This window comes from Papilio machaon, chromosome 23 (genome assembly GCF_912999745.1).
Source record: "Papilio machaon chromosome 23, ilPapMach1.1, whole genome shotgun sequence".
Taxonomy (NCBI): domain Eukaryota; kingdom Metazoa; phylum Arthropoda; class Insecta; order Lepidoptera; family Papilionidae; genus Papilio; species Papilio machaon.
In genome coordinates, this window is record NC_060008.1 from 1,332,533 (window position 1) to 1,357,753 (window position 25,221).

Consider the following 25,221-nt stretch of genomic DNA (forward strand, 5'->3'; position numbering starts at 1 on the left):
TAAAGAACCTTTTCGAAACGATGACATGGATATTGTACGTTTATTCTAATTGAAACCTTATGCAATGGGAATATAGTCTATATCTGCTGCTTTATCTGCTAGTCTTTGTTGAAGTATGAAACTGTGCTCTTATACGTTAAAGATTCTATACTATGCAAATTTACTTCCAAGTTCCATAGTATTCGTGATGAATTAACATTTAGATGCGAAATTGATCGTAAATGTTTCGAAGATGGACAATATTTCTAACTTTAGATTAGCTTCAAGATGTAATACTACTAATGCTATTTGTTTTTTACTGTTTTACAAGTTTATGAACGTAGACACGAACACTGACAGCGAAAAACAAACGACGATCGGAGGAGTGTCAACTGAGACGTGGACGATGAAAAAAGAACTTGTATATGATCCTTAGATGCAGAAAGAAACCTATCATTATGACTTGTTTCACACCAGAAATTGATGCAAAACGAGTAGCCGTATATCATAGAAACCCGGCCAAGTTCCAGCCCTACTGTGAAGGCGTGTCGGGTCACGGGGCGGGCTTTTGTCTTAAATTTCGTATTACCCCCAGCATTTCCAATTACGTCTCTGATGCTGACAGTGCTTGAATTGTTAATTGCAATTTTAAGTACTTTATGGAATGAAGTTACGGATATTCTTTGGAATTTTAAACTAATGCTGATTTACTCGTTCAACCAGAATCTCTCTATCCTTATCCTATACTAAATGGGTTCGACACGATTTTGTTTTGTCCCTCAGGTCCTCAGGTGTACTATCTTATTAATCATGTCGCGTTTCACGCAGAACTTACATCTCTTTTTCAAGAAGAAACAAGTTTAGTGCGCAAAAAAGGGTTTCATATAAAAATTAAACTGGAAACATATTGTGACAAACGGAACACATGAAAGACGGAGGGAAGGCGACCGGATGCTTTCTGATGTTTTTCCTTTGCCGTGGCCGACTGGCGCCTTATTTTTTGTCATGTCTTTGTTGACTAGTGGAACATTTTTCTTTCACATCCCCTTTTGCTTAGTCCTTTTATTTAGGATCAATATAGTGCCTCTGTTGATCTTTGCATCCTCTATAGTTATCGTTGTCACTGACAAAACACTATATTGTCTTACCTTTCAGAGACATCTCATATATAAAATTCTCGTGTCGCGGTGTTTGTGGTTAAACTCCTCCGAAACGGCTTGACCGATTCTCATGAAATGTGAGCATATTCAGTAGGTCTGAGAATCAGCCAACATCTGTTTTTCATACCCCCCATTTAGTTTTTTTTAACTGCGCGCTGACGGAGTCGCGGGCGACAGCTAGTAATAATATGTTTATGTACATGTTTTGCGGCAATGGACATTCAGGAATAGAACGATTGGTTAATTTTGTTTTAACTACCGTAAATACTGTCCATTCCTCAAAATGTATTTATTTTTTATTAATACGAAAGATAAGTATTCCAATGTTTTTTTCTTTTACTTATTGATTGAAAAGTTTTTAATTTTATTCGCCATTAAAATTTTTCCGTTTAATATCTTTTTGTGACGTTAATTTTAATACATTTGAAACTCTAATTAATTAATAATAGCTTTACTCGGGAGAAAAGACAGCGAATGTATTTAATGTAAGGAACACAGCAATTAGTTGAGAGCTTTTCGCAAAGTTAATTATGTTTTTTCTTTTAAAATAAATTAGCTGACTTTTGTTCGCAGAAGTTTATAATATTAGCTTTGGTGAATAAAGCAGATGTATTAAACCATTGCCTTGTAGTTTTGATCTTATATATCTTTAACTCGTCTTCCATTTAATAGAAAATTTGATGGCATTCACTTACTCCAGTATGAAACCGTTAGCGTATGCATAAAGTTTATATTCGATTATGTAAGCTTCTGTTAGGGATAACTTGCTTAGGTAGGCGACACACTAGCGTTGTCAGACCACATTAACTGTTTCTAATGTCGCTCGATCAACGTCCCGACATTTTCATTTTCCGATTGGATAAACAAAGACCTTGTTTGTTTACTGTAATTGTAAATTATTGTTGTTCAGTCATAATTATTGTTGCTTTTTCATCTTATTAATACCCTTTGATAATTAATAGGATTAATGGTTATTTATTATAAATTATAAGGCGATAATTATGGTGTTCTTAAACTATACGAGTGTGTTAACATGTTTAGATTTTTAGAAATATAATAAGTATCTTCTACTTTTAAAAGGATAAAAACAATTTTCAATTAATAAAAAAAATGTACGGATATTTAGTGGATCGAAAGCCTTACACCGGATTGTGAAGTTATGCAACATAGCGTTTTAATTACAAGATTCGTTCCAAGCGGGGAAGTGAATTTGAAATTGTCAATGAACCTTCTTGTTTGCTAATTGAAATTTGATTGAAAATAGAAAAATACTTTTGGTTCTACGTAAAAGTAGCAGTAAAATGTCGTTAGTGCGGTTATTGTGCCAGCTTTTTATACAGTGTATCTTCGAATCTCGTACGAAGGAAAAAAGTTCAATATAAAATTGTTGTTCAAACGGTGAAAAGATTTTTCTACCTGTCGATTGAAAATATATTTCTGAAATAAAATTTTGTTATTGTTTTCATACCTGCCAGTTGCATGTTCCAGTTTCGCAACCGGACAGTGCAGTCGACGTTAAATTAAAAATGAAATAAAATAATAATAAAAAACTCGAACCGTTTTCTTTCAATATTTTCTAAATTCAATTTTGCGCCATCATTTCCAGCAGTACGAACGGAAATTGTCGATCGCTCGATAAGAAACTTTGACTATAGAGAAACGGACTGGACAAAAAGTTTTAACACTTTTTGAGGTGGGAGAGACGAATTAAGGGAAGACGAACACATATCCCTATCAATCTGGAAAGCTTTTATGACCCCGTACTGACTCGAAAATTTATATATTTGCACAAAACGAGCCCACAAGCATGTAAGTTAAGAACTTATGTTCGTTATTATTTGGCAGAGGGGAATTCGTGTGCTTTTCAGGTCCTGTCTCTTAAAAGTTCAAAGATAAGAAAGTTGTGAATCCGTCGCCTCATTGAGGTGTAGTTACGTTAAGCGCTGCAGTGTTGACTATGCGCCCAGTATTTAATTATCGATTTCAGAATTGGTCGATGGTAAGCGCGATAAATAATTCACTATACAAGTTGGCATTGATCGTAAAATTGGATCGCTAATGTCGAAGTAGACACGCAATGTAATACATTTTATAGTCTCGAATCTTAGTGTAAGTGCGTAATCGATTGTTTGATTGTTACGTTTTATTAGTAGTATCAAAATTGTTTATATGTGTCCGTCAGACGATAGTAACAATTTGCTTCTAATTAGTTATATATTTTGAAACAAGTATATTTTGCGTCAGACTGGGTACGAAATTTATTAATATCCCATCTGCCTTCTTCTAAGAAGGCGGTTCAAAGTTTTCGGTTTCTTTTAAATTACTAAATAAGAACAATTAGCACAAATATTTATGTCTAGTGTAAAATAATTTAACTAAGTCAAAGTTTTCTTTAAAACATAACCTAAATAGACACACAAAAAGGTATCATACTTCTTTTTAAAAGTCGACTAAAAATGTGAACAGCATACAAAATAAGTAATAGTAATAAATACCGATTCAGTCTCCACTCACCTTTACAAATATACTTAAACTTACCGTTTATCTGTTTCATAGCTTGAATTAAATTTCTTTTCGTCCAATGTTCTTTTAAAAAATGATAATGGCGTCTTAAAATCCCATCTGTTATATAATAATCTTGGCTTTGGAACATCAAACTCGGTCGCGTTAATGTTACAAAGGCGGGGGACGACGGAGATATTGTCGTAAAAATACAATTATAAGGCCGTTTGTCCACCAACACCGTCCGTCACGTCAACGAGAACGAAATGACGGCGCCGAGGTAGGTACAATACATTTACTGTAGCGGCTTATCCATCACACGTCCGTCACGCGAGCGCCGTCATCCCGGCTGCCGATATTTTGCGTAGTACGGGGCTACCACTACAATGGCGACGAGATTATGACGGTCCGATGTGTCGGCAATACAAAACATCTTTGTACATGTCCACCTCGCCAGCGCCGTCACATCGTAGACTTACGGTTTTTGTTTCATTTTATTTTATACGCAGTACCACACACGATAGCTATAACAAACAGAATGAACCACCGAGATCGTCGCTGTGGACTCAAGAACGCCGTCACGTCATTTTGATCTCTGACGGAAATAAGCTCGTGACGGTGCCGGTGGACAAACGCCCTAAGGTTACCGATAGCGGCGATGGCATTATCCCTGTATTAGATCTGACGGGTGACGTAAAAATGTAGGGATTTAGAGATTTTCTCTCTAGTACTCGGATCGACGTTACAATGTAATGTTACTGTAGTGGAATGAAACATGAAAATTTATACGAATACTTTTTGAATATATTTATTAAGTAGTATATTGTCATGAAATTTATCTAGACAGGCCCTAGCCTGTCTAGATAAATTCGATAGTTTGACACCAATATATCAGGTAATAGATGAAACGCGGTAATCAAAACAAATATTTTATATGTTCTAATTTAGTTGCTGTTTCTTCAGTAGTTCACAATGGAAACCGACTCTTATATATCAATAAAGACAAAGGGTTTACTGGATCTTAATAATAGTCTCTGTTTATATTTCTTGTAAACTTCAGCGCTGGGACGTGACGTTTGTGTAAAAGGCTAGTTTTAGCAAAGCCCCGCCGGGATTTGAGCGCTTAATGCCTTACAGCTCAAAAATATTGTCTTTGTTTTGAGACAGTCTAATATAAAAGATACCCGAATGTTTGTTGATCTTTGCAATAGTTTCATATTAAAGTTTTAAATGTAATTGTAAAATTAATTAAACACTTCATTTTTTATGTTCACTTGATAGATAGATGTGAATAGTAATAAAAAATTATACATGAACAAGTAATCACCATATTACTTTTTAAGGATTCAAGTGATTTAATAATTATTGCATTACAAGTTCTCGCAGGGGACTCCGTCCGCGACGAATTAAAAAAAACTTAATTAGCCTATGTGTTCTTTCAGACTATGTTCAACATCTATGCCAAATTTCATCAAGATTCGTTAAGCCGTTCCGGAGATATCTTCAGCAAACATCAATCCTTTCATCCAAATATTCGAATTTATAATATTAGTAAGATAAGAAAACTTTAGACTGTAAAAAATCTACTAGTCTTCTAGTTATTTAAAAAAAAAATGGGACCCATCTGCAAGCACTTCCTTTCGATTAAAATAATTTTTATCAAAACCGGACCACCAGGGGCGGAGTTTCGCGGTAACACACATAAAAAAATACAGTCGAATTGATAACCTCTTTCTTTTTGAAGTCAGCTAAAAAACCAAATAAGACGTAATAGTTCTTATGATAATCGTCCTCAAAGCTAAAGGCGACAACAATAAAAAATCACAATTATGTCTATAACAGTTTTATTATAGCTAAGGTATTGTAATAATCTTGCCCATCTTATTATTATGTAGGAAAGAATCAAGCCAAGTGATGTGCATGAGGCAGTGCATTCGTGTATAAGTTTTATTGTTTGCCGTATTAGTATTCCGCGAGGTTGCAGACGATACCGAATAAGCACATTGTTTGCAGTCGTTATGTATGTACGTTAGAACCGGGTTAGGAATAGGGTTGCCAAGACAACGTTGTGTTACATGCATATGTTATTCTATTGTTATATTTCTGTATTTGGATATACAGCGTGATTTTTTACTCAAACTTTGTTTAGTAAGTCGCCAAAAATGCAGTTCCCTTCGGTTTATCAAATTACTAGCTTTTACCCGAGACTCCGTCCGCGCGGCATAAAAAAATCAATCACACAAGATAAAAAAAGTTCCTATGTCCGTCTCCTAGTTCTAAGCTACCTCCCCATCAATTTTCAGCTAAATCAGTTCGACCAATCTTGAGTTAAAAATAGTGTAACTAACACGACTTTCTTTTATATATATAGATAGATATTCATTAGTAGGCATTTTAACAAATATTGTCGAAGTCGAAGTTAAATATACTAATTTCTTACTTGGAATTCTCCGTCAAATACTTATCTTGATCGTCTTGTTAACTTGAAGTTTTTTTTCATTTCTCATGATATTTAAGATATCGAGATTCTACTGTAGTTGATAATCTTTTTAATTGTTTTTCATTGTACATATTCAGAAATAGATACATTTTAGTGTCTATAGATAATATTTGGAGGTTATGTGATGCATGACTTAACCTTTAACCTGAAAGGATCTGGTTTTAAAGATTTTACTTTCATTCGATAAGCATTATTCTTTGAAGGGTGATAGGGTTAAGTTGTCAGCTGACATATCTTAGCTAAGGGGTGAATGGGCCCAATGTTCGGTTGACTTTATACACATTTGGACTTATTGTTTTTTTTTTTTAAATTAATCTTTGTAATATTTTTAGGCAGGGCGAATGGTAACCCTGTAACTGCGTCGTGTCGTATCTGGCGCGTGCGGTTGATGTACGCGCGGCCGTCAATGTGTTATCTAGTTCTATCAATTAGGTTCACGTTTGCGTTAGTCAAACACAGTTTGGATGTGCTTGTATGTATGAATGAAATTTTAAATGATCATTGCCTTCGTAAACTTTATTAATTTTTATTGTTTTAAACTGTTAGATTGTATTTAATTATTATGTCTCAACTTAATTGTAGTCTATTATTATTATTATTGTTGTTTTCTTTCCTTTCTTTTTATTTACTGTAGTTGTGAACAACGATGTTGGGTACATAATTACACTGTATGTGTTATATTTATACTATAGATATATACCTATTATGTAGTCGTTAGTTGTTCCAAATAAATTAAAAAAAAAAAAAAAAGAATTGTTGATTGATTTTGTTAGACCTGTTTAGTATTGACCTTTGCTGAAATGCAGTTGTCCTATGAAATATAAGTTCTTCAAATTTGTTTTTCTTTGAATCAATCATGGTTTTCATTTGTAAAGTGGTTCATTTGTAAAAAGTTAACACGCACAATGCCACTGACTCGCCTGGCCTGTTTTTAAATGATAATAATGCAATGATATGCAACGTTCTAAATGGTTGTATCAATAAGATATCACAGTAGCATTTATTATCCGACGATGTCGGATTATCAATTTCGGAAAGATATCAGCAAAAAAAATGGCAATCAGTTGCAATCAGTTGGCAAGAAACTAACGTCCTTATCGCAAATGACGTCGTTTGCAGGCGTTGTAAATAAAATTGGAAGCATCATTTGTTAGTACCGTCTCGTAGATATTTTAAACAGTAGTTTAGAGTTAATAGTACATTTGCCAGTAATAAGTTTAAGTGCATTGAACACGGTTGCAAATCGTTTTGTGCTGTTTTATCGACGACGTTGTTAAACGAACTTTATTTTATGCTGTTTTATCAACTAAGTGTTAAACGTATTTTTTTTATTTGGTTCTTTGTGTTGCAAGGATTATAGGTATGGATTTATTTCTATGAAATTTGTAGTATGTTGAATTATTATTGAATATGTGATATAAATATTGTTTTTTAACTAGAAGTATGTTTAGCAGTAGCTTTTTTTAATATCATAAGGTGGCAAACGAGTAAGCGACCATCTAATTTTTAGACATAGACATTCGACATGCGTTGTCTACCTTAAATTAAGTGAAAAGGGAGCGACACACAGAAAGAGAAAAAACTTGAGAGGTGTCAAGGGACACCCGGATGGAACGAAGTTCCTTTCGATTAATTAGTGAAGGAACCAATGTTTATTCTATGAATAAAAAACTTAAGTCTTCACAAGAAGTACATTTTATTTCTATGAATTTTCGTTATATATTGTCACGTCGTTGCCATGGTGAAGTAGCGCTCATTCGTCGTTAACATACTTACTATAGCAAAAAGTGTCGTGACAACTTTTCGTAAGAATTTTTTCAGTCTAGCCCCCTTTCACAACGCGCGATAAGAAACTTCGTTCCAATATTTCCCCTTACTATGTGTCCCCTACTCCGACAAATCTCCATCCCACTCCAGGAATAGGATGAGAACTCAAAATTAGGCCTCAACAACGCATACTCATCAGACGAAACGCGGAATTGCTTCCACCTGTCTTCTGTGTGGTTGTGGTATGGCACCGGGCGAGCCGACTAATTCGTGCAACAGATGTTGTTGTTGCTGGCGTCTATCACAGTTTTATCAAGGTGTAATCGAGTTTAAACTTGAAATTATTATGTTAATACATTTAATAAATTTCTTATTACGTCGTAAATATTGTAAGTTGAAATAGTCGTGTAAAATAAAATATCTGAACACTGCAAGTTGTAAGTTGAGAAGCGACACTTTTAAGTTATATTGCGAAGTCGGAACGCACCGTGACTCAAAGTTACTAAGTTTTCTATGGAGTGCTTGAAATCGCTTAACTTCCTTCAATAACTTTGGGAATTTCTACATCTTATTCTTACTTCAACTTGTTAATTTCTGTCTTTTTACTGCTGTATTTTTTATTATTAAGTTTATGAAATAATTGTGTCTTATGAAATTGTCCAATTAACTTTACATATCTGTACATATTGTTGTTGATTTCATTCTCTTTTTTAAAAAAAACCGAGGGAAAAATGTTTTGAACAAATTTTTCGGCAGTAGAAACACAAGCAGAATATACTCAATTTTGACAGGTTGTGTGTATAGATGTAGAACACAGTCTGGAAGAATACATAGATTACATATGATCCCCGAAATGTATACGGGATACGTTTGATTAACATATTTGCTCGATAAATTTGCAACGGTTTGACATATGTTATTGAAATTTGGCACAGGTGTAGAAAATAGTCTCAAATAAAAGCGCAGGCGAAGTCGCGGGCAAAAGGTAGTTCATAACTAAATTTTGCATTATTACTTCATATTTGTGTATAGTTGAAGGCATTAACTAGGTCGTTGGTTCCGGTTCGATAACGTATAACGACTTTAAATCCATTTTGTCCACTCTATTGATGCAGTATCCTGTGGCGACGAAAAGCCTGTTTTAATCAAGTCGGAAAACTCTTGCAAAATTTACTTCGCAGTCACATTCCTGAGATGTAATGTAATAATTATGAAATGTAATGTGTTGAGATTTACGCAAATATGTCTTGATTTAAAAATCTTGGTCCCAATCACAATCATATACAAAAACGTCGGGATATCAACTTGAGATAACGTTGATCAAATGATGATACCAAGATTAATTATGATCAATTGACCATGTCATGATAGCTTTGATAATATTCATTATTGCTTATTAATATTGGTACAGTCTTTGTACATATCACGACATGGTAAAATGGTTAAACGAATATAAAACAAAAGAAATTGGTAAATTCAAAGGCCACAAGATAATTAAACTATGTTGAAAAAGACCAAATAAATCTTCCTTTGAAGGTAACTCAAGAGTTTTTTTTTCTACATTTTTCTGTACAAAATTTAAACCGTATCCAGACTTTAATTTCGTTGCTACGAAATTTCCAGGAAAAATTTGTTGCCATCTTTTCATAGAATTAAAGTATATTGCATCGTATGGTAGTTTAAAGTAAAATGATTAAGCCATAATAAACTAGTACTCTAGTTTATAAGTTTACTAGCTGTCGCCCGCGACTCCGTCCGCGCGTAGTTAAATAATGTGGGGGGGGGAGTTATGAAAAATAGATGTTGGCCGATTCTCAGACCTACTGAATATGCTCACAAAATTTCATGAGGATCGGTCAAGCCGTTTCGGAGGAGTACGGCAACGAAAACTGTGACACGAGAATTTTATATATTAGATACGGCGGCAGACCAAGTTTTTACCAATTTTTTTAACGATGAATTTTTGATTGGTCTCATTTAAGTGAGGAGTTTATTAAACGCCTATTCATTCTACTCTTGAAGGTTCTGACGTCATATTTAAACGGACAAAACAGACATTGGCAACTTGATCCAGTCTTTGTGGTATAAGTATCGATGATTCAAATCAATTCGTTCGCGCGGTTCATTGACCACAAAAGAATGAATTTGGATTCCATCCGTATTCCTGAAAGTCTGATAGTAGAGTGGTGATGGGGGAATTATTTTATGTAATTCCTCCGAACACTTCAACATGTAGCCTGTAAAATATCATACTGTATTAGTGAAAATGATCCATAAATGATTAAAGGTTAGCGAACTCTTGTGCAATATTGCATTTCCTTATTTAATTGGAAACGGAACACCCTGTCGCTTGAGGCTGGCCGCTTGCGTCAGGGATATACTTTTAATGTAAATCGATGTTTTCTTTGAACTATAAAAAAAGTTATCACTAAAGGGAGAAGCTTTATAAGAAAAAACTGAAGATAAAGGATATTTAAATTTGTTAATTAAGAAATGATAATCGTGTGGTTACCTGCTCTAACAACGAGTAGGTATACATTGTGCGAAACTCTAAATTAATATTTTAATTAAAACTAAAGAAATTGATGCCTAAAAGAAATAAAGTGAGTATCGTAGAAAATATTTATGTCGCCTACTTCTATAAACTGCACTTACCGGACATATATTAGTCTGTCTTAATACAAATGACAAAAATCTATTTGATACTAGTTTGTTAATGTTACGTGGCATTAGCTCATAGGTTATAAACTGATAAATTACCCTCCAACATGGCCGACCTGCAATTAGTTGCGTTCGTACTACAGAGCTAATTTCGTACCACTTATAGTACCTCTTAGTGTGTGTTTATGAAGCTGTGTATATACACTACGTACATACTTTAAGATGACCCGTATTTTTTGGGCACATAAGTCGTTGAATATATAAGCTAAATAGTCACATGTCATCATAGTTTCACACGTGACAGTACCATGAGACAGAGCAGATAGTACTTTCGTAAACTTTTTTTTATTCTGCTTGTTACGTTATCTCATGCTGCCAAATTGTCAGAACATGGAACGCGGTAAAAAGTTGACTTTTATAAACTTAGACACATCTATCTATATATATAAAAGAAAGTCGTGTTAGTTACACTATTTATAACTCAAGAACTGCTGAATCGATTTAACTGAAAATTGGTGGGCAGGTAGCTTAGAACCAGGAAACGGACATAGGATAATTTTTACCACGTTTTCTATTTTTTTATACCGCGCGGGCGACAGCTAGTTAGTTATAAGAAACAATTGTCTACATTTTTTGTTAGTATTTTCCAATAAAAGTAAATACATTTTATTTTCTTTTATTACATTTTGTTTTCCATAATAGAAGTATTTGCACATGGGTAATGTTGAGAGAACAATCTCCGTTAGTCCAACCGTAACACTCGCAGGAAATGGGAAAGTCGAATGGTGTAATTTTCAAATGTTCTATTTTACTGGTTTATTGGATTTAATGTTGTCTCGTTAAATATAATTTAACTATAGATAATCCATATTATTAAATATCTAAATTATTATGCAATTTAAACAAATAATCATACTAATATTATATATGCGAATCTTTAGATGGATGGGTGGATAGATGTTTGAAGGTATCTCTAGAACGGCTCTACGGATCTAGATGAAATTTGGTACAGATGTAGAACATAGTCAGGAAGAACACATAGGCTACTTATTAAGTTTTTTTTGCTCCGCGCGGACGGAGTCGCGGGCGACAGCTAGTTACTTAATGATTATACTTATTAATACAGTCAATATATTACGTTCATGTCACGTATTTTTCTAATACATTTTGACACATTTTGTCGATTTTCCTAGCGATAGTGATAATCGAATGTAACATGGTCTAGTGGGTCAGGTGGAATATTTGGAAAATAACATTAAGAAAAAGTTGTAATGAAGATGTGTGGTAGTTAAACCACAGTGGTGTAGGTTACAACACTATAGTCACATTCTAAATACTTCGTTTCAGAAACTTTTTCGTCTGCTTCTGCAATATATGCGACGGGCTAATTTATCCGACCTAATTAACTTTCGGTAAAATTTGTGTTGTTTTTATTTTTTTTGGGACTTGCGGTTGGCAGGTGTAGGGGTTGTAAAACATCGAGTTTGTACATTCCCAAATGTTTATTTCGTAAAGTTGTGGTACAAATTAGAACTCACATATAGAAATATTAATCTCAGTATAGAAATTGCTCAGTTTTGAAGACTGGAATATGATATAGTCAAGTATGAAAGAGTGATAATCGTGGATAATAAACCAACACGTATAGGAGTAACTAGGGGAAGTATTTAGTATTTTTCCTTTGTATTTTATTCCACCAAACTACCCTTCCCCTCTTTTATCGCTTTTCGCGCTGTCTAGGATAATGAGATGTTAATTCTGTGTTGATGATATTTGTAGGTATTTATAAAAATTCGATACTTTTTCTTAAATAAAGTCATGTGCGTTTTTTTCTATAAACATTATGAAAGGCGAACGACCAGATCTAGTACGGACTTAGACCAAATGTAACAAATAGCTACTTTTTATCCGTTACATTTTTCCGTTAGATGTAACTAGGCGCTCAGTTCCTTTCGAGCTGAAGTTACTAGTTTTTGCGTCGAAGCGGGAACGGATGAACTGTTTTTAGTTGTTATTCTTTTATAATGCATTTGGTACATCGTGTTACATTTTCAATATACATAAAATAAAAATTTATATCACATAAACAGCAAATAACATACCCACAACTGTTTAAGTTGATACGTCTTACTAATATTATAAATGCGAATGTTTCAATGGATGGATGTATGTTTGTTGAAAGGTATCTCCGGAACGGCTCAACGGATCTTGTTCAAATTTGGAAGAACACATAGGTCACTATTTTTTTATTAATTCCGCGTTAACGGAGTTGCGGGCTACAACTAGTAATATATATTTTAGACGATGTATTAAAACGACATAAATGCTTTGTCCTATTAGTGGTTTTAGAACATACAAATCCAATAGGGATTGCGCTAATTTATCACTACACAGCGACGTTTGTCATTGGAAATGCAATTAAGCTTTATCCTAATAAACATCCAGAGAATTGTCTTTGCCATTATAATGTGAAAGCAATTAAGTCTGGATAGCGTATACTCTCTTTCGCTGGACACTTTGTTTCCATCAAAGATTTTATCTGGCCCCGTCTGACGTAGGAAAGACAATTTAAGTCATCGATTCTCTATCGTGAAGAACTTTTATAACAATCAATTCCAGGTGTCATTTGTAATTTAAGATGATTGATTTAGAATTTTTAATTTTGAACATCCTTACAAAGTCCTTGTTAAAGTTAAATGACATTTGCCTTTTTTCACCAAGTAAAGATGATATTTATTACTTACTAGCTTTTACCCGCGACGCCGTCCGCGCGGAATAAAAAATAGAGAACGGGGTAAAAATTATCCTATGTCCGTTTCCTGGTTCTACGCTACCTGCCCACCAATTTTCAGTCAAATCGATTCAGCCGTTCTTGAGTTATAAATAGTGTAACTAACACGACTTTCATTTATATATATATAGATAGATTTTGTACTAAATTAAATGAGAAATCGATCTTCATTTGTCTTTAAGATAATATATTTTTAATTACCCGCCTGATAAAGGGTAATAGCTTTTTCGTATGTAAGATATTTTTTATGTATGTGGGTTTGTATGTAAATTTCATTATGACGGCGTAGAAATTAAATGACTGAACCGAATTTGATGAGTGAGGTGTCACTCAATTCGTGTTCTTTCTCGGAGTGTCACACAAGTAAACAAGATGTCTTTGTATGAACACACTTTAATTATATTAATGCTGAATAATTCAATGAGAATATATTGTCGTAGTATTCAGTTTATTAGTTAATATGTAGGTACAAAATGTACACATAAAGTGTATGTAATATTAGCCTTGGACAGGCTTTATCCAATTTGCAGCGTCTCTGTGCGTTTGCTTACTTAGCAGAGTTAGGTTTTCGTTAAGTATTCATGCTTGTACTTGATATTATCAAGTTATAGTTGTTTAACTTAAGTGCAGCTGTGACTTTAGTGTGAAATTAAATCTGGTTGGTGTCTTTGAAGTTTTAATGATGCTGGATTATATTGATGAACAGCATGACTTTAAAATTATTATGATACTAGTTGTCACCAGCGACTCCGTACGCGCCGGATTAAAAACACATATTAAGTAGCCTATGTATATATTAAGACTGTGTTCTACATATGTGCTAAACTTCATCAAGATCCGTTGAGTCGTTCCGGAGATACCTCCAAACAAACATCCATCTAAACATTCGCATTTATAATATTAGTAAGATAAATTTTGAAACCTTGACAAAGTTTTATGCTAGGCAAATTTAATAATGCTTTATAGCCTAGCATTTAATACTTCTATTCCCTAATGAAATGAATAAAGAAAATAAAATTTTTCAAAGACACTCTTTTACTTCAAGAGCAAAGTGAAATGATGATATAAGTAGATGGGTAATAAAAATACTATGTCGGAGTATAAATAGTTTTTTCCAAAAGGTTAGAAGAAAAAACAAACTATCTAAAATGTATATAGAGTTACATCGCTTGCTGAAATAAAAGAACTTTCTTTGACACAGAAATAATGTACCTACAGTAAGTTGTTTTCTTTTGTACAAAACATTGTCGGAAACTTAATACCGACATCGTATCTTAATCTCGAAAGGTGAATATCTATACATTTTTTTGTTTGTCGACATCAGTGGAAGTGCGGACGATGATAATTCAAGCAATATGTACATCAATGTGCCCCGAGAGAGTAGTTCTGCGTACGTCGTCGGTTCTCAGGCTTTTGTAGCGAAAGTAATTGTCTATTACTTTTTCTCATCTCATCTTGTCTCCCTTGTCTTTTGTAATGGATACTTTTTTGCGTGTGTCGAAAGTCGGTTAATTTATTTTCCAATTTAGGAAAAACTCGGTGAAACGAAAAGGTTATTCTATCCTGTAAATAATTTTGTTAGGTAATTTAAGCCATTATTCTTACAAAAAAAGTAGATGTGTTTTAAAATAAATCTACATTAAACTGACAAGATATCACAGTAGTTCAACGCAAATAATACATACTGGTTAAATTATGGATTTTCATTTGGAGCATGGCACACTTTTCTCTCATCTTCCGTAATCTCGTGTACATTTCAAAGCATTGTATATAACAGTATATTAGTACATTCATTAGCAACGTCCATCAATCAGTCTGACAGCCGTCGCCGTTGCCGCAGCAACAGTTATGGTGTATTAAGTCGTCAATTATTCAATCTTCGCCGTTACAAGAAGTTAATCAGGTCACTTCACATTAGATCTCTACAAATGGAATTACTAATTTATAACTGATATACTATTTGGTTGTTATAGATAGTGTACAAGTACCTTTATTGTAAGTATCAAAATCGATTGAATCGAGCGCAGGAATCCGGCGGAGTATTAGATAATTATTAATACAGATGAATCAGAGTTGCGCGGACGGGCCGGGTTCGCGCTTCGACCGCTCGCATACCATTAAACCCAGCTTTTGTTTTGTTTTTGCAATGAGAATCCACAGCTTGTACGCTTTAAATAACCATACTCGGATATAAACAGTATTTTTAAACAGACGGCCGGTTTTGTTGATAGGTAGATAAGAGTAGAAGGATGTTTGCAAATAAATCATTGTAAGGAACGTATATAAGTGCTTTAAAATTACGTCAAGACATGTGTAAAATTAAACTCAACTCTTATCCAATTATCTTTTTAGTGTTAGCATCAATAAAACTGTAGTTCGTTATTAAAAACGGATATTTTATGGCGTTTGGTACATTTTTCATAGAATTTGATATCAAGGATATGACTCAAGCGGCCACAGGTAAAATTAGTCATGTTTCCGTTCCACCATTCCAGTCGATGGAAATATATTGTAGATAATGTCCACTTTATTCGTGCTTATTTTTGATATTGTATTTTTGAACAGATGTTTCGGTAATGGAAACGCACAGTCATCTCTTGTTTAACAAAGAAAGAAAAGAATAATAAATATAGTAGAAATATAAGTAGCTGGAAAAGTCCAGACTTTAATAATAAATTTTCATCCCAAGAATATTTTCTCACGTTTTCCGAGACTCGACTGGACAATGTACTGCAGCAGTTGAATAATTGTCATCGCGCTATGAAAAGCTAAAAAGAAAAATGAAGGACTATATTTATTCGTAGTAAGGGCGAGAGTGGAAGATAACATAGCGACACGACCCGGTATTTCATGGGCAGACATTTATTTAAAAAAAAAAAAACAGTATTAAATACAGCCTATGTTACGTAGGAATAATGTAGCTTTCTAATGGTGAAATTATTATTAAAATCGATTCAGTAGTTTTTGAGTTTATTCGTTACAAACACACAGAAATAATCCTCTTTATAATAAGTGTAGATAAAAAAGTGGCAACTCAGTTATAAGTAGGGACGCGTCGTGCGAACGTTTTGAGGTTATAAATCTCGGTACAAGATAAACTTCCGCGCTAAATGTAATTTGTAAGGATAACTTTTTAATTTTTTTTTATTAATCCTAAACTTGTGAATGTTCCAAAGTTTGACAATAGAATGATATTAATGATTGCCTGCTTTCATACAAAATATTAGATTAGTTCGAAGTTTTTACAACTTTTTTCTTGCGGTGCTTTTTTCTTTGATGGAACTAAGTCTCGTTGTGTTATGTATTTGTAATTTAAGTTGAAGACATAATAGTGAAACATATAGCTTATATATAATTTAAGTTACATCACTTAAACTTATTTCGGAGGCAGATAATAAATCTATATATATAAAAGAAAGTTGTGTTAGTTACACCATTTATAACTCAAGAACGGCTGAATCGATTTGACTGAAAATTGGTGGGCAGGTAGCTTAGAACCAGGAAACGGACATAGGATATTTTTTACCCCGTTTTCTATTTTTTATACCGCGCGGACGGAGTCGCGGGTAAAAGCTAGTTGTTTATAATTGTAAATGTGAACTAAAATCAAATGAGACCTCCAAATATTACCTATAAAGCGGTTTTTTTTTACATAAAGAATAAACTAGCATTTTACTACTGTTTATGTGTCGAAAGATGGCACGCACTTTAGTAAGTGCCTATTCCCTTTAGAGTACTTTGCCTTTCAACTGTCGTGTGATAATAATAGACGAATGAAATGAACATGATTTCACAATTCCAAGTCGCGCGGTTGCCGGAAGCTGTCGTTGTTGTTCCAATTGACGTGTTAATTTATAAATCGGTAGCGTGTCACGTCAACATTCGGCTTAGTTTTATCATTGACACGCTCGAGGATGATTTGTCGTTAGGGTTGTCGCTGAAGATATTAATTTAATGTTATATATAACTTGTTCTATTTGTCTACACTGTCATAACTCCTGTACAAAATGTTTATTTTGTACAGGTGTTTCGGCAATGCGAACTCACGGAATAATAATGTAGGAGATGAATTTAATGTAATATTCTTTTTTGGGTTATAAAATGATCTTAAATTTTTTTTACTTAGTGAAATCTACCTGAATGATTTTTTTTATTGACGTCTCAATATTTGTTGTTGAAATGTATTAAAAAGAAAGTAGGTTAAACGTCTCTCATTTAAATGTTAAATATAAATATGATAGTTTCGAAGTACTCACAGCCCTAGCTGTGATTTCGATGACCGAATAATCGACTTGTTAATAATTGGTGATGCGAATCGATTTTAATTGATCGAATTAGTTTGATGGACTTCTCTAATGTTTAAATACAAATATTGACTGTTTAGTAAACAATAAGCCAATTCTATTAGAACAAATAATTTCATTAGAAATCTTTAAGTTTTAAATTAAAAAAACAATGATATATAATCATTGTTTTTTTAATTTAAAAAGCTTCCGAATCGATTTTCTTGGAATTTAGTTGTTAATTTTGATGAAATAAAAATGTTTAGTGATATCGTTTATAACTTGGGTTCATCTTTAATTTATCTTAATTAGGTACATATTTTAAATCTATTGAAGGTATAACTTTTGTTTTTTTTTTTTTTCGTATAATATTGTATTGCCAATATCAATAAGTACGTAAGTTACGTAAGAAAAGCAACAAACTCTTCAAAGGCAATTTATAAAGCTTCGAGAATCATTACAAAATGCTTTTGAAAGTACGTTGCTGTATGTATAGAGATATTTCCGGAATGAAAATCTGTAGAAATTTAGTTCAACTTTTAAGATAAAAATAATATCCAAAACTAGTGTTGCCAGATTAAGATTAATAGTTTTTTTAAAGTAGTCTTACAATAAAAAAAAACCTCTAAATATCCTTAAACCACAGAATCTGGGTATTAATTTCGTATAGACTTCCCCTCGTACCGTTTTGTAATTAAAACTTGCATTATTTTTAGGTTACCTAGTTTTTGCTTAAGCTTTTTGTTTCGTAGAATACGAGAGAAAATAATTGGGTACCTATTTATTCAAGTGCTTTCATTTTCCTTCCTATGTAAGGTATATTCTCCTTTTAATTGCATTATATTATGTACTTAGAAAGCATTGATTAAGAAATATTGTGTAAGGATGTTATATTGTTGTTAATAAATCAATATCGTCATTACTATAATCAAACTGCCCTTGTCCTTACGTAGTGTCAGTACAACATATTCTAGAGATATATGGAAGAGTAGTACATGTACTTCTCTTCCATATATCTCTATCGGCCGTCATATCTTAATTCATCCCCTTTTTACGCGTATCTTCTTTCACACAATCCATCTATACTTTCTTTGGTCTTCCTCTACCTTCGTAGTCATTCATATTCAATCTTATTACTTATTTATTTATGTGATCTTCATCTTTCAGCATATGTCCATATAACGTTAGCCTTTTGCTTCTAATATTTACATTCTTAACTTTAATGGTTGTTAATCTTACTAATATTATAAATGCGAATGTTTAGATGGATGGATAGATTTTTGTTTGAAGGTATTCCCGGAACAGCTCAACGGATCTTGATGAAATTTGGCACAGATGTAGAACATAGTCTTGAAGAACACATAGGATACTTATTAATTTTTTGTTTAATTTCACGCGGATAGAGTCGCGGGTGACAGCTAGTAGATAAATAAAATGACATTAATTAAATGTTATAATAATATTGACTATAACTAAGTTAGAATCAAGTTGGGTCGCGTTAAATGCACTTAAGAGGCTTTAATGAGATTAGTATTCAAGTTGAGTGTCAGCGACATCATCCGCTCAAGTTATCAGAGCCCGCCCTTTGCGGATCTTGTCCTTTCTAAGTGATAAGTAGGTGTAAGACTTTCGAGATAAGTCAATTTATTTATCTAATAAGTGACTGGCATTGGTGATCGATTTATTTGACGGTTTTCTTTTTAAATAAGCGTTTTGAAAAGGTTAATTATTGGATGTGATACTGTTTGATTCATCCTAGTTTGCACATTGTTAAGATGGGTTTACACTGGTGAAATACCAATACACAAGTGTATTGTTATATTTATTATTACAAAGGGAATGAGTTGAATATATGTTTTAACATAGATGTTAAATTACATTTCATTCATGAGGTAAAAAGATTAGGAAAAACAATAAAAATATTTTAAAACGATTAAATAATTATTAAGATAGTAAATATTTGTTGGTTCTTTAATATTACTAATGATATAAAAGTATGCAGGGGGTAGGTGTTCGGAGTAAGTTAGTTTGGCGCGGCCCATGCAGTGCTTGAGATGCGGGTCAACAGCTCGTTCAACTTTAAGTTGAGCCAACTCTCTTGCGGTTTATAACATGAGTTATTAAACTTGAATATCAAATAATTGGTAACGAACCATCAGTGGTATATGTTGAATTTTCTACATCTTGTTTTACTATTATGGTCCTGTTTGTTCAGTTTTTTTTTACTATAAACAGATTATTTGAAATTCACTAATATTTCTTGTAACCTTTACCATATTCTAGCACGAGCCTAGAGATTGGTTGGTAGCAGAGTTTATCTAGCCTAAGAAACGATACTAGTCGAATGGTTTCAAAACCATTAGCTTCAAATATTTGTCATGGTGTAACGTGAAGTCCCGTATTGTTATAGCAACGGTCCGGTAGAGGGTGCGTATGGTTCGCAGCACAGCCCCGTGTCCCGCTCGGACGCCTCCACCGAGGACGCGGAGCTGTCGGCCGCACTTGCGCACCAACATCATCTCGCCATGCAGGTAACGTTCTCTCACACGAAGGAAGAGTACCCGCAGAAAGATGATATTTTCCCTTCCTGTACTTCCCCTTATCTGCTAAATTCCCATCACTTCATTTGAACAAGAATTGTACGTAATAAGAAATAACAAAAGATTTCATGTAATTTTATCAGAATTAAGTAGTGTAATTTTGGTTAATTCGTTGTTATTGTAACGTTTAATATATCTTTCATTCAAATGCCTTTTTATTTGACGTACTTTAAAAAAATTCATTACCTAATTTAAAATCACTAGAAGCAAGTTAAAGAAAGCCAAACAAGTTCGTTACATTTTATTTTCTTCTTTAGACCTTTTATATTAAAAAGAGCTTAGATGAAATTCCTTTGTATATTTTCCTTCACTTGGCTATTTGTATTTTTTAGTATACACTTTTTCACTGAACATTAAAGGTTTAATTAAAGATGAAATTTTATTTCAGTGGTGTAGGTATTTACTATAAGTGTAATTTATACCACTTTATAAGTGAAACCATCGTACATTCTCCCTTAATATAAAAAGTAAAAAGATTATCGATTTATATTGAAGCATAATGTGATATAGGTCTATTGTTTAATATATCATTCGGAGCAGAAACTCTTATAGATGTCCTCACAGCAAATAAACGCAGTCTAAATTGTACTATTAAAGTATGATTCGATTCGTATATTTACCTTGAAGTTGTATAATAGGTCACTGATATTTCCAGGCTGGAGAGTACCAAGTGTCGGGCGTGGAGCCAGACTACGGCCAGTACGTGTCCTCGCCGGCGGCACACTACAACCACATGGGACATCTCACTATGGCGCCCTCTCAGAAATATCCGCATGTTAGTTACTCAATAAATTACTAGACACTCGCGGAGTTATCGTAGGTTTTTGAGACAAAAATCTGGCAATATCTTTAACAAAACAGAGATAACAATATGTTTTAAACGGTTCTTATGATCTCAGAAACCGATGGTTAGTCGTTCAATCAGAGTCTCGTTACTTGTTTATTTACTTATTCCATCATTCGCTAAAACGCTGAGAGACTAGCTTAACTATTTAATCACGCATTTAGTCAATCATTCATTAATTTAAATTGGTGAAAAAAAAATTAAAGGATTAAAAGTATTAATTCTCACATAAAGTAAACTACATCTTATCGATTGTAATTATGTAAAAGGTTTAAGTAAAGTCTGAAGTCTATGTTATATCCACAATAGGTATATAATAGGACTGTATTTTATTGTAGAAGTAACTTTGAAATTAATTAAAAAGTTTGTAATTAACGTTTTGAAGTTGTTTCACGCTGCCAATAGCAGTTTTCTAATAATGTTATAACAATTTTAATCCTTTGAATTATTCTCGTTAGAACTTTAACTAGGTCGGATTAGATCATTTAAGGCTTATTTATAATATATATACAAATACATAATAATAAATAATTAAATATATATATTATATACATAATATATGCATAAAGGTTAACGGTGATAATTTTTTTGATTACAATTTGTATAAATTACACAATCTTAGTCTCCCTAAACACATACAAAGGTTCAAATTAAAACACATAAATAAAAAAAGCTATCATTAAATCTTTATTTGTGTTTTAACAAAGGTGTTCTATAATCGTAGAGAAAGTTCTCTATCTTACTTCATACTAATCTATATATATAAAAGAAAGTCGTGTTAGTTACACTATTTATAACTCAAGAACGGCTGAATCGATTTGACTGAAAATTGGTGGGCAGGCAGCTTAGAACCAGGAAACGGACATAGGATAATTTTTACCCCGTTTTCTATTTTTTATTCCGCGCGGACGGAGTCGCGGGTAAAAGCTAGTATATTATAAATGCGAATGAATGGATCTCGATGAAATGTGGCATAGATGTAGATCATAGTCTGGAAGAACACATAGGCTACTTATTATGTTTTTTAATTGCGCGCGGATGGGATCGCGGGCGACAGCTAGTAATACATACAAATTGTAGTTAACATCAAAACTTAAAATGATAATTGTCAGTTAAATAAGACAAATAAAGAAAAGGACTATCCTATTTAATATGTGTGTACTTCAATTCAAAAACTAATTTAGAATGCAGCAGATAACCACTTATCCTTTAAACAATGAAATAATTATCAAAATCGGTATACAAATTGAAAATTAACGAACTAATACATCGTAGCGTGCCTTTAATTTTGTCCAGCCGCGCGCCGCACTAGCATTTTTCGAATGCGCGTAGTTTTTAATTATTTAATATCTCCCAAACTATTGATCAGAATTACATAGTTTAAAGGCTAATGTAATCTGCATTTAATACTCTAGCCATCAAACATATTTATTTGGATAAGGATTCATATCGAATGTAATATAATAGCGCCGTAAGCTTACGACGCTGTTTTTCGTGTGCAATTTAATCGAAGTTTGTTCATAATAACATGGTTTTTGTGAGACATCCATAGATGATAGATATATGCCACCTAAGACTTTTATTTAGCAAATTTAAGGATCTATAATTGCTCCATACATCATTTTTATGTAAGTCATATAGTTTGACCTACGTAAGCCTAGAAAGCAAAATTGTGCTTTTCGTGTAGCATTTTTCGTTTCCGCGTAATTTTATTCTTACGATATCTCCTAAACTATTAGACAGAATGATATAGTTTCAATTGCAAATATAATCTACATTAAATTCTCTTGATAATGAACATATTTATTTACATAAGGGTTAATACTGAACTCGAATAATAACGTCGGAAATAGGGCATGAATTTAATTGATGTTTCTGAAGAAAAAAATGGTTATTGTGAGAAAACTATAAAAGATAGATATATGCTATCGCGGACTTTTATTTAGCACATTTAAAGAGCTACAATTCGCCATACATCATTTTTATGTAGGTCCTATAGTTTAGCCTACGTAAGCGCTGAAAGCAAAAATGTCCCTAATTTTCGCAACAAATTTTGAAGCTATATTCAAAATCTACTAGTCTTCTAGTTATTTAAAAAAAAAAAAAAAAAAAATGGGACCCACCTGCAAGCACTTCCTTTCGATTAAAATATTTTTCATCAAAATCGGACCACCAGGGGCGGCGTTTCGCGGTAACACACATAAAAAAAAAAATACAGTCGAATTGATAACCTCCTTCTTTTTGAAGTCTGCTAAAAAGCCGTTTGTCTCTCATTCTTAATTTCGTCTATAATAACTTAAATGATACAGTATACATATATCATTTATTCAGGATTTAAACTACAATTTTTTAAGGAATAATATCTATTTAACATATATGTAAAGTTGAATCAATTTGTCCTAGGTGATGGATTCAGTGTCTGTGTCTGGGGGCGTGTACGGCACGGGTTCCGGCGCACACTACGGCACATATGCGCACTATGGCGCCGCCTACCCCGCACAGCCCGCGTACCTCGTGGAGCCGGGGACACAAGTGCCCGCCTACATGGCTCAGGTGAGCAGTCAACGTGTTACCCCAGAACACTACTTCACTGACACAGATAGTGTTAAAGTAATCTAAATAGATGATTACTGTGACTTGTAACGTATATAGTTGTAACTCAAAAGATGCGGTTTTTTTAGGAGATACTTATTCGTGTACCTAGGTCAGTAACATGAAAGTGTTTTACTGTTAAGATTATATTCAATTTAAAATATCATGACTTAATCAAGAATTTTTTTTTAACTGCGCGCGGACGGAGTCGCAGGCGACAGCTAGTGTTTTTATAGATTTGTAGTTAGTAAATATACTTGAGTTGATATTTATGCTTTCAGGAGTACGTAGAGGGTGGTGGAAGTGCATCACCACGTAGTGCTTCACCAGGTGCTTTGCCGCCGCAGCATAACTTGCACCTACAGCAGAGGTGAGATGAACAAGAGAGATTTTCATACTGCTTACTTGTGACTGAAGTACTGGTGTATGAGTGTACTCTGTGTTAGGTACGACTCTGCGTCACTGGAGCAGCTGGGACGTCACTACTGTGTGACGTCACCGCGGGGCGAGTACGCGGGTGATGCGTACGGCTACCAGCACTACCCCGCCACTTACGAGCCCCCCCACCACCAGCAGGGACAGTTCAAAGTATGCTCTATTATGATATTGAAAACCCTTCATGGTACGCCATTGAAAAACCTTTCTGACTCATGCCATCTTTTACTTAATTCATCTTTTCTTGCGTTTTGTTAAGTAGATTTTTAAATAGGTTTTCTGACTCTTAAAGTTTGTTCTATATCTTAATACTTTAGTTGGCCATGCCAAATGGAGGTCCGTGATCTCTGCCTACCCCTTTGGGTTGCGGGCGTGAGTTGTGTGTGTACTTTAGTAAGAATAATTAATTAATTAGTAAGAATAGTTTCTGTAAACGTAACTTATATTTTTCAGGACTCTCAGAATGGATTGAGCCTCGGCAGTACAGGTGGTCAGTCAATGTATGGAGATGAAGACGAATTGCAGAAGCAAATGGCAGGAATGGCATTAGGTAAGTATGTCGGTCACTATTTAAGCTATGAGAAGTCTTCGCTAAGTGTCTCTTAGTAACCAAATAATGACTCTGAGTGTGGCACAATACTTTTCAATGCCAAATAGTACAAATTATTATCGTTGGTCCTTCGAGCAGGATACTCATATATTTGTATTTCAGTACACCCAGGTGTGGGGGGGCGCGAGGATGGTGGTGGGTTGCAGTGGCGAGACCCCAACCTGCCGGAGGTCATCGGCTTCCTCAACTCACCCTCGGATGTGGTGAAGGCCAATGCTGCGGCTTATCTGCAGCATCTCACATACATGGACGATCCTAATAAACAGAAGACTAGGAGCTTGGGTATGTTGTAGTTTTACTAAAAACTAGTATATTGCAGTTAAAAGTATGTATGATTCGGTTGAGTTTTTATCTATATACATAAAAGAAAGTCGTATTAGTTACACTATTTATAACTCAAGAACGGCTGAATCGATTTGACTGAAAATTGGTGAGCAGGTAGCTTAGAACCAGGAAACGGACATAGGATAATAATTATTACCCCGTTTTCTATTTTT

General features: G+C 33.8%; 1 protein-coding gene across 1 annotated transcript in view; it reads left to right on the forward strand.

The window, feature by feature from the left end:
• The window catches only part of LOC106720069 (catenin delta-2), a 53,402-nt gene that overhangs the window by 22,453 nt on the left and 5,728 nt on the right, over window positions 1–25,221 (forward strand). Inside the window, exons 3-9 of the mRNA XM_045683639.1 lie at window positions 20,054–20,174; window positions 20,899–21,018; window positions 23,491–23,640; window positions 23,961–24,049; window positions 24,126–24,267; window positions 24,568–24,664; window positions 24,827–25,006. Coding sequence (XP_045539595.1) covers window positions 20,054–20,174; window positions 20,899–21,018; window positions 23,491–23,640; window positions 23,961–24,049; window positions 24,126–24,267; window positions 24,568–24,664; window positions 24,827–25,006 — 899 coding nt within the window. The remainder of the gene's footprint in view (window positions 1–20,053; window positions 20,175–20,898; window positions 21,019–23,490; window positions 23,641–23,960; window positions 24,050–24,125; window positions 24,268–24,567; window positions 24,665–24,826; window positions 25,007–25,221) is intronic.